General features: G+C 33.4%; 2 protein-coding genes across 2 annotated transcripts; one reads left to right on the forward strand and one right to left on the reverse strand.

The window, feature by feature from the left end:
• Positions 1-5,535: 5,535 nt before the first annotated feature.
• On the forward strand, positions 5,536-6,134 carry LOC120211330 (serotonin N-acetyltransferase 2, chloroplastic-like). The gene is made up of 2 exons (XM_039209893.1): positions 5,536-6,039; positions 6,129-6,134. The coding sequence occupies exons 1-2, from the start codon at positions 5,536-5,538 to the stop codon at positions 6,132-6,134; spliced, it is 510 nt and encodes a 169-aa protein (XP_039065824.1).
• Positions 6,135-8,368: 2,234 nt separating this feature from the next.
• LOC120211267 (basic leucine zipper 43-like) lies at positions 8,369-9,123 on the reverse strand. The gene has a single exon (XM_039209852.1). The coding sequence runs from the start codon at positions 9,057-9,059 to the stop codon at positions 8,466-8,468; it is 594 nt and encodes a 197-aa protein (XP_039065783.1). The 5' UTR covers positions 9,060-9,123; the 3' UTR covers positions 8,369-8,465.
• Positions 9,124-18,182: the final 9,059 nt, after the last annotated feature.

Here is an 18,182-nt window from a genome sequence, read left to right on the forward strand (position 1 = left end):
GGTTGCAAAAGTATGGAGTTTTGTTCGTGGGTGGTTGGTCGGTCACATATTGTTAGGTGTTTGGCCGATTGACGACGTTGATGGTGGCCGACAGTGTCAAAGAGATTAAAATTAAGGTTTGAAAAGTTTTGGGTTTCTTTTTAAGATTTAAATTTTTTTAGGTTTTTTCAAAAAAAAATTATTTTCTATTTTAAATAAAATTATCAAAATTACCAAAACGAGGCACGTGTCACTTAACCGGGGGTTTAATTACGGTTAACGCCTGTGCACCTAAAATGATAACGAAGAAAAAGTTAGACACCTAAAATGATAACAGAGAAAACGTTAGACACCAAGATGTGACAAAAAATAGTTGTCACTTATTCGAAAAAAGAGATATAATTTGGGCACTTATTTTATTATTAACCCAAACAATTACCGTTTAAATCATAAACAACTATCACTTCACTTATTATACATCAAACAATTACCTTTACAATTGTCAATCATATTAATTATAATTGCGTAATTTTTTTTTTAAAATAAAATATTAATTAACAATAATATCAATAAAAACTTCAAATCTTCAAATCAACCAAATAAAAAGACTAAACTCTTAGAGATAAAAATGGAGGGACTAGATTTCAAAAGTTTCAATAGTACAAAGACTGAGGATGGAATTACACCTTCATTTATATTTTTACTATTTATTTTTAGAATGTTTTCCTAAAAGCCAAAAGCCGATGGGGGAAAAAAATAATGAATGGGAGAGAATCTCAGTATTAATTACCCTTGTTTTGTTATATTTTCTAAATTGCCACTAATTTATCGGTTCACCATATTGCCCTTACTTTGAAATTGCCGATGAGGCATGGTAGACCCCGGTTCGGTTCGCTTACTTTGTACTCAATCGTGAATTCAAGTTCAGTTAACGGGTGATTAATAATAACAGTATAATTATAATAATTATTTGTCTGTGAATGTTATATCTATTTTTTTTACTGATTTGGGTAATTTTTAAATTAAAATATAGTATACATTTATAATTCTCCAATACTGTTTGAATAATATTTTTTTACTATCTATATAAATAACACTCAAAAATTGATTTTATAAGATAAATTCGAATTAAAATCTATCGAATTTGAGTCTTGTAGTCACAAAAGGATATCCATGAAATTACAGTAGGGAGAGTAGTTAATAATGCGGGTAAATTAGGCGTTTAATAGTTAAATTATGATTTTTGATCCGTTTTAACATTTTAACTTTTAATATTTTTTAAATTATACTAACATTTAATTTTTCTTTCGTTTTATTAACTCGCTGTTAAAACTTAAAGGGTGATTTGTACGTGACGCTTTTTTATGGGTAAATTGTAACATTCATCACTCAACTATATTCTCAATCCTATTTTGGTCATTGGAGTTTAATTTTTTTAATTTAATTGCTTAACTTTCAAATTACTCCTAATTTAATCACTTTATCTTTCAATTTTTTTAACTGTGTATTAATAAAATAATAATAAATGTCATGTCATGGAAATTATTAATAAAATAAATTAAAGTGATTAAAATATGAACAATTCGAAAGTTGAGTAGTTAAATTGAAATTTGTTAAACTTTAGTACTAAAATAGGAGTGAGAAGATAGTTGAGTGATGAATGAAGTAATTTACCCATGAAAAAGGCAGTATAGTTAAATTTTTAAAGGTGAAGTACTAACTAAACAAAAACTATAAGTTAAGTATGATTTTAATTTTTTTGAAAGTTTAGATATTAAAACTGATAGTTCAGGTACTAAATACGTAATTTACCCATAATAGTGCCAATGTGATTTTTTTTTCAACAGTCAAAATTGCAGCTATCCATTCACATGTTTGAGTTCAATTCAATTCAATTCATAGATACTTATAAAAGGAATCTGTATCCATTTATTACTACAAGTTATGATTATATGATCATCATTTTCCCAGAAAAAAATTGTGGTCCAAACTGGTCAATTGGTGTTGTAGTCGTAAGTAGTAGAAACAACTGCAGATGAAATCAGAGCTCACCCACTTTTTTTCCCATTGAAAGGCCTTTAATGATACAAAAGCTTCAGATTTTGTAGCTTCTTCAAAAGGCAAAATGCAGAGGCTTTCACCCATTAATGTGCTGCTGGAACAGTTGAGAGAGAGAGAGCAAAATTTCGGTGACTTCTTGTTGGGACTAAAAGGCCCACAAATAGGAAGGGCACATGGCATTTCAGACGGATGGCAACGGGTAGGATTAGAGTTGGGGTTTTTTTTTTTTAAAACTCGACATGCACTTGAACTTGATTAGATTTGACTCAGTTCGAAAAATATGTATCATTCACCTAATTTCGATTCGACCCGGCTTGAAAACATATATCATTCACCTGATTTCGACTCGACTCGAATTTTTAAAGTATAAATCCAATCGGATCCAACCCGACCCTATAAAAAAGGATTTAATTAAAATAATAATATTTTTTTTAAAAAATTATATTATTAGCCTTGGTCGGATCGGAGTGTTTCACCCTCCACCTGAACCCGACCGGACCTCACCCCTTAAAAATCGACCCGATCCGAACCTAATTTTTTTATAAAAAAATCCGACCCTATCGAGTCAATTCAAATTAAATTACCATCATTTTTTAAAGTATAAATCCGATCGGATCCAACCCAACCCTATAAAAAGGATTTAATTAAAATAATAATATTTTTTTAAATATTATATTATTAGCCTTGGTCGGATCGGAATGTTTCACCCTCCACCCGAACCCGACCGGACCTCGCCCCTTAAAAATCGACCCGATCCGAACCTAAATTATTTTTTAAAAAAATCCAACCTATCGAATCAATTCAAATTAAATTATCATCCCTAGTCTTTCACTGTTTCTGGGACAACTTTATTTGAGTAGTGCGTTGAAAAAATGATTTTTTTATTTGAGGGAGACTTTGGATCATTCGACCTTTTTTCCGAAAGACGTAAGAAAAATACGACATCTTCTCACATATTTATTTGAAGGAGACATCAAATTCTTCACACGTCTTTACAAAGACGTTGAGTGGTCCTAACGTTTTCTCCGTTTCAATATAAATACAACTCTACTCGAAATAAAAATAAAATCCGATGATCCCTACTTGTAATTTTTTCACTTTCCTACTCTAGTGATTTCCCTCTTCTTAGAGTCACGTATATATATATATCCATGGTTATTAAAATCAAATCGGACCGGATCGGCCTGTTCAACCGGTTGAACTGGTGACCTGTCCGGTCCGGTTACTTCACAAAATCGATCTGACAATGAACCGATTGAAAATCGATAGAACCGGTTGAAAACTGGTAAAACCGAGGTGAACTGAATAAAAACCGACAAAACTGGTTTGAACCGCCGGTTCACTTTTTTTTTCTTTTTTTTTTATAAAATTAAATCAAACGACGTCGTTTGTTCAACGAGCCAAGTCAAATTCGAGTATTGTTGAGCTCGACTCGAACTCGAAAACTTTAAAAGTAAGCTCAACTCGACTCAAAAACTCACGACCTAAAAAATTATCAAGTTCAACTCGAACTCGAAAATGTAATATTAAAACTTGAACTCGAAAAGGCTTGAACTCAAAAAAAATTTAAAAGTTCGATTGAAGCATAAAATTTGAGCTCAATTGAAGCGAAAGAATAGTTCGCTCTGTGCTCACCAAAATGCTCAATGATTTTGAATGTCAAATTACCTCTATTATTTATAGAAGTAAGTTGGGATGCTCTTCTATGTTTCTTAGCCATGTGAGATTATTTTTTTAAAAAAAATTAAATCAAATGACATCATTTGTTATGTTTTTTTAAGCCCCAATTTTATTTTTTTAATTATAGTTATATAATTATATTTATTATTTAATATGTGTTTAGCTAAAATATTATGTTGTAGTTGATTTGAATAATTTTGTTTCACTTGATTTTATGATTTTTAATTTATATATGTTATGACTTGTGATATTTTTATACCTTTTAATATTGTAAACATAAAAAAAAGTGTTACATATATATTAATATTACTTTGAATATTATGTAAAATAAAAAAAAATATTATTTTATATAAAATCCGGTTCAACCGCGGTTGAACCAGTGAACCTTCACCGGTTCAATATCCGGTCCGGTTTTAAAAACATTTATATATATACATACATATTCGAAGGTTGGGATGTGATACTCAAATTTTAATTATATATAATAATAAATTTGAGTATAAAAACGATGTTCGAAGATGGTGGTATGAATTTGTTAGATTAAATGATAAAAAGTTTTATATTCTTATATAAAATTTTGAATTTATTATTTATCGGATCAATCCATAAACTTTTTAAAAACTAAAATTTAAATCATTTTTAAATTTTTTAAATTTTTAGCCGCTTTTATCTATAGATTTAGATGAATAGAGTAATCGATAAACTGTTCATGAATCATTCGTATAATATTCATATATTATGCTAATTGAACGAGCATGAATAAAACTTTTATGTTCATTTAATAAACGAACAAACACGAACAGAAACGTATTCGATTCGTTTATGTTCATGAACAAGCTCATGTATAAGTTCGTTTATTGACTCATTTATAAATTTATTTATCAACTAACTTATAAACTCGTTTACAGGATTCTAAAATATTGATGAAGATAAAGACTAAATTGAACATACGATGAACTTTAAAGTTTAAATTATGTGTGTAATTTCACTATTTTCTTTGGCTTGCTAAGAAAAAGTAAGAGAGAGAGAGATGGAGGGGACTCGAATTATATCAACAAATATATTCGTAAACATTAAACGTTACACGTATGACACGAACATGTTCGTAAACGTTACACGTATGACATGGATATGTTCGTAAATGTTAAATGAACATGTTGTCATACGCTAAACGAATATGTTAAAAAAAGAAGAAATAAACATATTCCTAAAAGCTAAGCAATCCAAACACAAACACCTTAAAAATTAAAACAATAAACACAAATATAATATTAAAAATTTAAATGACTACAAATCAAATATAAACACTTTTAAAAATAAACAAACAAACACTAACACAATCTTATTCGTCTAAGGTCGATTCATCTACACCTTTAGCCTTACTTGGGGCTAGGGATGACAATTTGGGTGAATAAATTCCAGTTCAACCCGACCCGAGAATAATAATGTAACTTCTTTAAAAAAAATATTAATTTTAAATTAAATTTTTATTTTATACCGGATCGGATCGGGTTGAATTTATATTTTAAAATTTTGGGTCGAATCAGAGTCCAGTGAAAAATATTTTTTGAGTCGGATCAGATTCGGATGAAAGATATATATATATATTTTTAAGTTGGTTTGGGTTGACCAAAACCCGACCTAACCAATTGCCATCCCTATCTAGGGCCAGTAAAGACCCACATTTTCCCGCCAATCCTATCAGTTTTTAACCTTCATGATCCACCCACCCAACCGCCATTAACGACCACATAAATCACAAAACAAAAAAAAGGAGCCATCCTCCTCATCCATTCCATTAACATTTCTTCACCAATGCTTCCGCGTGGCATCATCTCCAACTTCCGATCACCAGCCGTCCCTTTCCCGGCGACATTCAAATACTCCATCTCCAACAAGGACCTCGAGTACCGAGGCTTCGCCCTTCGCCGCACTATCTCCGATCTCAACCTCGACCACCTCAACTCCGTCTTCGTAGCCGTCGGATTCCCAAGGCGTGACCCGGAGAAGATCAAACTGGCACTGGAACACACCCAGTCCCTGCTCTGGTTCGAGCACAGGAGGAGCCACAAACCGGTGGCCTTCGCCAGAGCGACGGGGGACGGCGTGTTCAACGCCATAATATGGGACGTGGTGGTGGACCCGTCGTTCCAGGGGCTCGGGCTCGGGCTCGACAAAGCCGTGATGGAACGGCTGATCGAGCAGCTGCTGGACAAAGGTATTTGTAATATTGCTCTGTACTCGGAGCCTAGGGTCTTGGGCTTCTACAGGCCCCTAGGGTTCGTCTCCGATCCCGATGGAAAGAAGAAGAAATACTCTGTTTTTCCTCTTCTTCTTCTTCGTCCCAGTTTCAAATTTTATTTACAGAATCATCATGTTCATCATTCCATAATTGACAATTTTTGCAGCTATAAATCTACATCGATATCAAATTTAATCAACACATCCTGTTTCATTCAATCAAAATCGAAGCTTTTTCCCATTATTGTAGTATTATATAACATAAGTGAGTTCATACATTCTGAAACTAGATTTCTAAAAAGACTGAGAATTCAACCTATCTACCACCAACTGCTGCGAATTTCAACCCATCTACATGAAAAATAAAGAACATAGGTTTCCAGGAAGTAAATTGCTGTTAAAAAAGCCCAGAAACCAAAGGAATCATAAACACCAAACCAAGGGTATTGAACAAAGAGATTGCCTGAGAGCACTGGAACATGAAATCAGAAGAAATATTTAGCGTGGTGCAAGAAAGCAGCAGAGCAAAGAATCGAAGCAATGAAGGCGAAAATCCCCAAACCAATCATCAGTGAAATCCCAGCTATGACCAAATCCATCAAAATCATCATTTTTTTATTCCTCAATGATGAAATGATGGAGTTTTCAAGATTGTTTTTTTTATTAATTCGTAGAGGGAAACAGAACAATCTCTCACCGCTCTTTGGAAAAATTGGATCTTCCTTTGTATATTGGTGTAGGTGTAAAGAGTGGGGGAGGATTTTAAAACAGAAGTAACCCAGAGCCTGAAACACATGTATTCTGTTTACAACACATCCTTGATGCCCTTGGCAGTTACTGTTCTGTTTCTATCTTTTGGATAAACAATACAATTGGTCCTTTATGTTTGAATAAATTTCCGTTTTTTGTCACTAATTGCATCTATGAAAATGGATACCAAACTAATACCAATCAATCATTTTTACATTTGGTAAGAATTTCCAGGCATTTTTGCAGGACCAACATTTCCACTATATTTCTTCATCGTCTCAAAGCCTTCTTTTCCAAAGCAAATAAAAAGAAATTGTCATACTTCCGAAGATAAATCTTTAGAAACGCTCAAATCCCCATCGAACTAAATATATTAAAAATTATAAATACTCCATTAGTCGACTATAATGCATAGACAAGTTCTTTAATAAATTGACTGGGATGAAATTCAAAGTTTTCGTCATCCTACTAGTAGCCATGATGACATTACCAAAAGACAATGATCAATGGTTATTCTCTTTCCGGTCGCAACTCTCCGTTCAAACTAGAAGAGGTGAACCATTCAAGGTTGACAGAACTCTTTTGTTCTCATTACAATCCGTTCCGTAAAGAATCCTCCTCCATATATCTGATTCTTACCTAAAGCAAGAACTATAGAGGTGATGCAACCATCACCAGCAAGGTCATTTGTTTTTGCACCAGCTTGCTTCACTAATTTAACTCCAACAGTCTCCAATGGATCCTTCAACTCAGTCTAAAACAATTGAGATATAATTTTGGAAAGAAAATACAAAATCTTGAATACATTAGGATTATAATTAGAGGCTTATGCAGTTGAACAATGCATCTGCAGGTGCACCTTTAGAATCGACTAATACATGAGGCCGTGTCATAAGAGCAGAAACCAGATTGGAATAGCTCTAGGCTTTTTCGAGGTGGAATAATGTGAAGATGATGAACATGCCATGATTGAGTTTCTGGGGATATATTCCAAAAATTGGAAAACTTGTGAACTGCTTTAGAGTCTTCAGCTTTACTTGTTTGTCCCTTTAAAGGACAAGCAAAACCTGCAGGTTTTATGGATAGAACTTACTATTTATGCAGTGGGATCACTGTTCAAGCAGGAACCTGAACCGCAGGTTGTGCTTTGTTCCTTTTTGGTGAAAACAACGTAAGCTTGGAGATGAAAACTCCAAGTTCAAGACCAAGCCATTGATGTAAAAAAAAAAAAGAGTACTCAGGGGGGGTCATATTTAGTGGATAGCCTTTTACAAAATGTTTTGCACAGTTACAGTAACTATTTTCAATGATGAATCCACTAGCAACACAATTTTCCACCACCATTTGTCCTCTTGCCCCCTGTTATTGTGAACAGCAATGGAGAATTGGCCTGGCTATGGGGCCACCACTCTAGAAGCAGTAAATTTGGCTATATATTTATAATTCATATTATAGGTCAAAATTCTTTACCTAATCCATATCTTAGGTGAAAATCTATTATTCGAGTATTATATTAAATTCATGATTGAGTGATTGATTTGTTTCTGTGTATGGATCACCGCTGATACACGTTGTTTTTATCGTTTTCGGATTAGTGTTTATGCGGCGAGAAGAGCCCTGGATGAGTTATATGAAAATATGATCAAAAGATGTTATTGCATGGTTGGATTTTTGTCCCATACAGCCATAGAAAACTGAGGAACATTTATTATATATACGTGTGTATATATCTATATGGGAAGATGACTCTTATTTCAATGAAGCAAGTCAACTGAGTTAGCAATAGATTGATTTATGGACTCAGCTTTCAAGTAAGCAGTGTTGCAGGGGACCTCTTCCAGCTCTCTGAATGCAAGGGAATAAGGACTGCCGATTTTAATGTCGGACAGCATTTGGCGAAGATCGGAAGCTTCTTCCTTGAGCCTTGCATTCTCTTGAAGGACACGGTCATGGGACTCCGATACATGGTTTAGCTTGTCTATGAGATTGTGGTTCTCATTACGAAGCCTGATGACCTGTGACCACAGTTCATCCAGGTGCTTCTGTTTCCGCATCCTCGACCGCCGAGCGGACTCTCTGTTTGATATCATTCTCCGCTGTTTCCTCTCGTCGGTGAGTTTTACCTGGTGCTCCTCGGCCTCGTCTGAAGTTGAATTATTGCTGATACTGGAGGACAGCGGGGTGAGCTCGAGGGAAGAGGGCGTGATGTGGGGATTCGGAAGGCTGTTAAAGAATGTATTGAAGTGAGAAGATGGTATAGAGTTTTGCATCATGCCAAGATTGGACGGAATAAGGATCGGGTTTTCCGGAGCTAGGTAGTGAAGTCCTCTGAGCTCACTGGGAACCATGGTTTTTAAGTCGTGGAAGTCGGTGCTGAAGCCGAAGAAGGGTTCAATATGTTGTATCGAATGATTGTTGATGACTTTGAAGGTAAGGGAGGAAGGCACAAATGAAGAGCTTTTATAGGAGGAAAATTGTTTCTAAGGTGGGCCAGTTTCAGCAACAAGTGTAACTGTAGGTATGCTTGTATGCATGAATGTAAGAAACCACTAGCTTTACATCACATAAATATTTATTCATGCATATAGTACACGTACACATGTATGTATGAATGTCTGTATGCATGCATGGGTATCATGTGTGTATGTCATAAGAAATTTCAGATTTGGATAATCATATAGCATCTGATATAATGCTCAGCAAATAGGAAACTTACTGATGGAAAATTAAGAAATGGATTTGAAGTTAATCTCAGGAGTTGTTTTCATACTTCAAAACACCAATTAGGGGAATAAAGCATTGTGCCTTGTGACGCAATCAACTCTAGTTTAAAAGGTAAACCATTAAACAAAACATAGTTTCTCATGACTAATTTAATTATAAATCAGATGACTCATTTAAGCACTTCAATTTTAAGACATAGTTTATCATCATGGCCTAAAACCCCAGCAATCTCATCATCATTCATTGAACTGAGCAGCAAATAGTTTAATACTTGAGTTGAATTGCTTTCTATCTGATATGTTATGGATCGAAAAACTCGAAGATGTTGACTAAACAACAAGCAATCTACATGTGGGAATAGTTCATTGCCTCTTAACTGGTTATCTGGTTTGTTTTTCTTTCATGAAATATCATCGATTGGCACGATCTCCATGTAAGTACCTAAAGTAGCTTTTGAAGTATATTTTTCAGTACACGAGCATCAGTTGTTTGTTGAGGATTAATTAGTATATTGCATATGATGTATATCCCCTTGAGGCCCACTTCCAAATGTGATAAGGGTGAGATTAATTAAAAGATAAAGATTAGATTATAAAAAAAGTGTTGGCAAATCTCATAAGTAGCATATTAAAAACCAATGTTTTCTGATATCTGTTAATGGGAGTACAGTATTTTAACCACATGTAATCCGTTGCCGCGTTTCGTAACACTGCATAGGTTAGGTAATTCTCCATTAATAGAACTAATCTTGGCTAGCTGCAGAAGAAGTGAACATGTTTCAAATGCAAGGCATCCAAAGTAGGTTAGGTAAGATAATATTTAGAAATCATGTGGGGGTGTTCTGCATCAGTGTTCATCCCGGCTAGGCTGTACGATGTCGAACACATCAATGTTTTATGCATACATATATGCATATATGTGTTGTGAGTTATACAGCACATGTAATAAGAGAGACTTTTTGAGAAACACCTGAAAAACCAAAGCTGACAAAAGGAGTTCGACCAGATATGATTGAGTGATTGGTCATCATTCCTACAACTTGGTTTCCTGTGGGTACCATCGCAGATACTATTTGTGGAATGTGAATGATAAATTGGACATCTCATTCATAATTTCAGGTTCAGAAATTGAGCAACCGACATATATGGCACTGAAAATCTTGCCATGTTCATTGGTGTTGTCCGAATCGTTGTCGTTCTTACTATCCCGGGAACATCAACTGAAACCTGCAATATGTCATGGAATTCGAGCTCTTCATGGCACTTTCCGCCCTGATATGGCAGTCTTAAGCAATTAGTACTAGTGCCGGTGAGATTTGTTCACCTTTTGGCGTATAACTTGCATCAAATGCATACCATGTAAAAGACTAATCCTACGTATTAACTAAAATTGGATTTTCTTCATTCAATAAAGGAACATGCCTTGGTTTGATTAATCATTGGAAAAATTGGAGGCTGAGCTAAGGTTTTGGGGTCCTACCAATTCAAGAAAACAAGTAAAAGAATAAAAAGACAATGGCGCCTTGCAAACATGCTTTTTCTTTATCCTCATACATGCCTAGCCTAATATGTTTGCTATAGCTAGTGTGAAGAAAAGAAAAGGGGGAAGTGCTGCGTATGGTGGGAGACTCGATATAACACCTAATCCATTTCGTGCCGAAACATCATCCGAGAAGCAGTAACCTTTGAATCAAAACACATAATTGCGCCCTAGTGGGTCTTTTTTTACTAGTGACCCTGTGTGCCTGGTGCACCATTCCTGCACCTCATTGCTCGGCCTGTCAACTCAAGTATACTCAACCATGCACACTTTGCCTACATGTCCATAAAACCAACATGTTTGTATCCAAATTCATAAAGAAACCAAGGTTTAGTACATGTTAAGAAGAGGAAATTTCGTGACCACACAATTTACCATATCTGCAAAAGCTTTTCAAACCTTTTTAGGCTTCTCCATGATGGAAATGCCAAATATTTTGATACCCTCACCTGTACCAAATATGTACTGTCTCCACTTCCCCCTACCCCCACTTAAACAACCCCTACTTTTTCTCATTTTATTTCTCTTTATTTCTTCCACGGGGTCATATGATTATAGCAGTGATTGGTTCAAATAGGATAAGCTCATTACCATGTTTCCTCTTCTACTAAATCCCCACAAGTTCCAGGTTTTCATCAGTTTATTTTATTCATCTCACAGCCTTGTTGTCAATGACACACAGAGTTTGTTTTGTTTAATGATACTAATGGTGGACAATGCATTTAGAATAATACTAAACTATACAGCATGCTCACTCGCAGGCGCTGACGAGACGTTTATTAAGGTTTTAATCCACTAACAATGTGGATACTAAAGTTGGTTTAGCTCCTCTAAACAAATGCTTTTGGCTTATATAAATTATTCTGTACGGTATCAAGTCATTATCCTTTAATGCTTATTGATCTGCTCTGATAGCTCTTTGGATTCCTTCAGGAGCCTAAACTTCTTTCTGGTATGTGAAGCTTCCTAGTGGATCTGATGCACCGTATAACCGAAAACGATTAGGAATGATTCAGGGATTCTCCAAGTACTCTGAGCCACAAGCTTCTCATTAACCCCAACCATTAACCAGACCAATTCACTAATGACGTATACAAAAGCAATATGATACATGCTTTGTTTATACCATCATCATCACCTTTGAACCTAACCAAAAAAAGTTGGCGTAAACATGTCCACTTCATAGCCGTGGTGCCTCCATAAGCTCAGGTTTCCAAACAGTTTAATCACAGATTAACTATAGGTCCTAGATTCTTTTAGATTCTAAACAGTTGTTTCTTTTAGATATAGCCTTATGTCAGAGCACCATGTACTTATAGGAACTAGAATCTCCGATACACTTATTCGAATTCTAGAAGTTCGAGCGATCGGATTCCGGAAACACGGTCCCGCGTTACGGCTAATTCGGAGCAAGAAGAGCCGGTTTGCAGAGTATACCGAATCCATATATGAAGAAGGGTCTTGAGTTGCAATGAGTGCATGTTTGAGGGGACAATTTAGCCCTATTGGTCTCTCCATTTCTTGAATAGGACAAATGGACATAACCGGAGGGATTGAAAAAACATGTTGAAGCTGTTCATTTTTCCTAACGAGAAGCCATGTATATGTGCCGACCAACTAATGCAAGACAAAAGGCAGAACAACCATAGATTGTTAAATATGCCGAAAGCACATTGATGTCAATATCATATCGTTTAGAGGAAAGCGTATATATATATATATAACTCGTACCATTAATCTCTTCTTCTAGTTTGCCAGGTTGCCCATTCTTGCACCAAACAGAAATTTTGGCTATGATTTCAATAGTTATAACGCGATGTAGACTGCAAATTTGTACGTTTGCCATGAGTGACAAATTGAGAAACTTTTTTTAGTCTCCATGTTCAAGAACGTTGCCTAATCCCACTGGCTGTTAGTGTCACGTTTGGAGAGATGATGACAGTAAAAGGGAAAAATATTCTAAAGTTTAAAAGTGATGATATTGTAGCACGAATCAAATTATCTCAATGGTTAAATGAATAATTGTTGTTTTTATACGTCTCAAGTTCGAGAACCAACAACTTCAGCATGGTGATTGAGCGTTCATTGTCAAATGATTAAGAGTATTTAGAGCATATATTACTTTATAATCACGGAGTGAGACTTATACTAGGAGCAAACAATTTTCATTCGATATTGTACATTTTATTAAGTACATAAATGGTCCCCAAACTACAATATATTGTTTTATTAAGTTTTTCATTATTAAAAGTTACAAAATAATTTTTTGATTATTTTTATTGGGAAAAAATAATTCTTGAACTTATATTCAATTATATAATTTGAATGCTTTAAAGTTACAAAATAATAGTAAATCAATTTTATATAGATTTAAGACCATTAGATGAATAAAAATAGATGACTGAGATTTACTCTTTATTTTTTCCCAATAAATATATTCACATTTCTCACTATTATTATCCGTCATATATAATAATTGATTTAATTTATTATTAATTTAACAAATTTATTTGTTACTTTAAAGCATTCAAATTATATAATTGAATATAAGTTCAAGAAGTATAATTATATTTACAAATAATTAATTTTATAGAGAATTAGAATTTTATCTTAAAAAGAACACTTGTCTTATAAAATTTGGAATTAAGCTATCTTGGGTATATCCATATATTGATTCTCATATTAATTGTGTTGTTATCTTATATTTATTGGGTAAAAGGACTCTTAAGATATTAATTTTAGTGTTGATTGTTACAATCAAATCTAAAAATTTACTGTATTATTTCGTAAAAAAAATAGTGTATAAAATAGAGAGTGAATAAATCTTATAACGGACTAACGGGGTTAGGTCAAGTGATAATCAATTTGATATTGCTTAAGCAAAGTCTCAGGTTTGAGTTCTTGTGTATGCAGAAAATCCTCGCTGGGAGACTTAAAGTAAGGTTTACGACCCGGATCGATCTAGATTAGTCATGATGAAGCCTTAGAACACGAGGGGAAAAAAATCTTATAACGAACTATCAACTTGTCTTAATAATATAGTATAAATGTAGAGATAGTTTTTTTTATTATTAAGTTAATGTGATTACAAAGTAATATATGTTCTAAATATTTTTCAATCATTTGATAATAAATGGTCAATTACTTTGCTACAATCACTGATGTTCGAACCCATGACCTCTAGGAACTATAACGATTTCTTTAACCACCGATGTAAGTTGATTCGTGCCGATCGTGTGATACTTGATCCGTTACAATCGAGAATTTCAATTTATAAGGGATTTTAATATGATCTTCAATCTTTTAACTTTATCGACCAGAACATTAAATTATATACATGTTGTCAATCAAGCCACTTGCTATTAGCGATTGACAAAAGAGTTGAAATAGTAGTTAACAAAATTGTTATAATTATACATTTGATCCTCATTATATATCCATTCTATCAATTTGATGCTAACCTGATTAGATGACTAAATTTATTGGATTGCAATGAAATTAGGACAAAATGGTTAGAACAAGCAAGTAAATGAGAATCAAGTGAATAATTATATCAATTTTGTTAATTATCAAGTCGATTGACAAATAGTTTACTTGATATCATTTAAATAGCTAAACACTTTGATTGACAAAATTAAAAGATCGATATCAAATTAGAATTTTTGGTAATCAATTGATCATGAGTATAGTTTATCTTATAAAAAATTAAATATGAGTAACATAACCATTAATTTACGGTTAAAATATCAGAATTAATACTGCAATTTTAGTGAACTCTTCAATTTAATACTCCATTAAGAGGATGTTTCGTTACTTGTATAAACTAGTTTAAATATCCACAAAGAAAAGCAAGCAAAGTACCCAATTTTGAAGCAGCTCAAAGCATGGACAAATCTTCCCAAATTTTGGCCATCTTTTGCATCATTTTGGTTCTTGCTTCATGTTAGTAGTTTCTACATTATCTTTCGATTCTCTTTTACTTGTTTTCAATTGAAATTTAATTAGGTCAAATATATACAATATCCTCTTATATATATATATATATAAGACATTATCTCTTTTACTTGTGCATGGACAAATTATCTTTCGATTTTCATCTAAAAACTTACTAAATTCATGTTAATTTTGATATTAGACAAATTATCTCATTTAAAAAAATAGATTCTTATTAATTCTGAAATTTGATGATTTAATTTGACGATTTAACAATTAAATATTATTTTTTAAAACATTTATATTTGCTATTTTTTTTTCTTAATTTTCATTTTTTAGCCTATTGTAAAGTAGTAATCCGAATTTATTTTGGTTAATTATTTATTTTTCCAATAATATTCATCATGAAGTTTTATTTATATATGCCTAATATAGAAAACAAAAATTTACGTTGTAATAAAAAATTAAAATTTACATTGTTGATACTAGTGGGGATTGGTTTAAGTGGTAAACATTTTGATATTATTTAAGCAAGTCTCGAGCTCGAGTCTTTGAATATGACTCGGGGCAGTCTAGATTAGTCAAGATGAAACCTTACAAACCGGGAGTACAACAAAAATAGAATTTATGTTGTTGATACACATGTACATATTCAAAAGTTTTTTTGAATCTGTCACTGATGGCACTCGGGATTAATTATTTATGGTGTAGGTGGGGAAAATGGAGTGGAAGCTAAGGGATGCCAAAGTAGCTTATGGGAGGGTATCAAACGAGGTCTCGGAAGAATGATCGGAGCAAATGTTAAGAAGAACGACGCTTGTGCTCAAGCCTGGAAAGAGGAATACGACTTCACGGGGACTTCCAACGATTATCTAGATGGCGGAATTTTCAACAACTAAAATATGTTTCATTTATAAATAAAATATTTAATAAAATCGTTAATCGATTAACAATCAATTTTTATCATTGATGTGATATACATTATATCATAATTCTAGACATGTGATATGTGTTACGTTATTACTTTGGACACGTAGTCATTACTTTAATACGTGTCACGTCATTAATTTAGACATGCAATATATAGCGTGTCATCATTTAGACAAAATAATTGTCATATTAACAATAAACATACATCATTAGTCGATTAGTAATTTTTATCCTATCAAAGAGTATTTTATCCCAAACCCAAACATTAAAATCAAAATACTCTAAAAATTAATAAGAATCAAAACAATTATATAATCAAATATTAAAAATACTTTTTAGCATTTTGCTATTATTTTATTGCCTAAACTATACATTTAGTATCTAAATTATTAGTTTTGACATGTTTTAGTACCTAAACGTTCAATTTTTTCAAAACCATACCTAATGTTTGTTTTTGTTTCATTTGAGTTCCTCACTATTAAAAACTTAACGCGTTTAGTACATAAACTATTAATTCTGGCCCGTTTTAGTATCTAAACTTTCAATTTTTTTTAAAAAAAACCTAATGTTATATTTTGAAAAGGGGTACTAAAATGAAATAAAAACTAAACTTTAAGTATGGTTTTGAAAAAGTTGAAAGTTTAGGTACTATAACGGGTCAAAACTGATGATTTAGGTACGAGACGCGTAATTTACCCTATTTTATTGCATACTGTAAGTTGTTGAAATATTACATCATTTTGTGCATTATTCAATCACATAAGCACTGCCCATTAACACAGGCATGGATATTAGTTTTGGAGTGATATTTGTTGAGGCATTCAAGGTTATTGGAACAAGTAATTGTTTTGATTTAAAAATAATCACATTGGCATAGGCCTTTTATACACTGTGCCTTGTCCCCCTTTGTTAGTTTTTGGCAAAAATTGGCCAAATCCCACATTGGAAATGAACAAAGGATGGAAAAATTCTTAGCCTATAAATAGAACATTTCCCTTTGGTTAAATGTATGTCAATCACCAAAATACAAGTGGTGTACTAGAAAGCTATTAGCTATACTAGTAGAGAATTTAAAGGGAAATTCTCTTGGGGTGTACTTTAGCTTTTGGGCATGTGTGAGAGTTAAATATTTTATAGTGTGGTTGTAATAATTTTCCACATAGTAAATATTTTTTCTCTTGGTTGTCTTTTGACAACGCTTGTGGTTTTTCTCCATTTGAGAGTTTTCCACGTTAAATTATTGTGTTTTCTCTCTTTTATTTTTCAAGTATTTTTGTTAATGTTGTGATCTAAAAGGATTGTTGGATTACAAGGGGTCTATTTTCCCAACAATTGGTATCGGAGTCAATGGTTTGGTAAAAGATAAAATTCAAGGCGGGGTAAGAATTTCTTTAAAATTCTTAGTATGCTCTGTGGTTGCGGCTTTGTCCGATCTTCTACATCAGAAAAGATTTTTTAGAGATTGTTGTGGTCCAACTGGAGGTCCTTTAAATATGTTATTGTGTTTATTGAGTGTGGTATTGTGTAAGTAAGTGTAGCCAAGAAAGTTTTGTCACAAAAGCTATAATCGCCTAAGGAGGTTGGGACTTAAGCGGTACCATTTGTGTCCCCCCAATCTTTCCTGGAAACTTTCTTAGTGCATTTTGTAGACACAATTGTTCACTCATTATTCACGTGTGAGATCACTGGAGCATTGTTGAGCAAAAAATGAGTTTCAGATTTGATATTGAGAAATTTGATGGGAGAATTAATTTTGGGTTGTGGCAAGTACAAGTCAAGGATATACTAATCCAGTCTGGATTGTATAAGGCCTTAAAGGGAAAACCAGCTTCTTTGTCCGAAGGAAAGGAACCAGATAAACCTAGTGACAGCAGTGGAGACAAGGGAAAATCCAAGATGAGTGAAGAAGAATGGGAAGAGTTAGACATGAGAGCAGCAAGTCAGATTCGTCTCTGTCTAGCAAAAAATGTTCTTGCTAATGTTGCTAGATGGTCATCAACAAAGGAGCTTTGGGAAAAGCTTGAGGAAATGTACCAAGCTAAAAGTCTTTCAATAGGTTATATTTGAAGGAGAAATTTCACAAATTGCAAATGGAAGAAGGTACAAAAATTTCTGACCACCTTAGTGCACTCAATGGGATTATTTTTGAACTGGAATCTATTGGAGTGGAGATTGATGATGAAGATAAAGCATTGAGACTTATTTGGTCTCTTCCATCTTCCTATGAGCACATGCAAACCGTTTTAATGTACGGGAAAGAGAATGTGAATTTTTCAGAAGTGACAAGTAAGCTGATTTCGGAAGAAAGAAGGCTGAAAAATGGAGAGAACAAATCTTCTGAAAGT

This window comes from Hibiscus syriacus, unplaced genomic scaffold, assembly GCF_006381635.1.
Source record: "Hibiscus syriacus cultivar Baekdansim isolate YM2019G1 unplaced genomic scaffold, ASM638163v2 tig00109972_pilon, whole genome shotgun sequence".
Lineage (NCBI taxonomy): Eukaryota > Viridiplantae > Streptophyta > Magnoliopsida > Malvales > Malvaceae > Hibiscus > Hibiscus syriacus.

Excerpts from the sequence above, each read along its gene's own strand:
- LOC120211330 (XM_039209893.1), top strand. The coding sequence starts at position 5,536 with ATGCTTCCGCGTGGCATCATCTCCAACTTCCGATCACCAGCCGTCCCT.
- LOC120211267 (XM_039209852.1), bottom strand. The coding sequence starts at position 9,059 with ATGGTTCCCAGTGAGCTCAGAGGACTTCACTACCTAGCTCCGGAAAAC.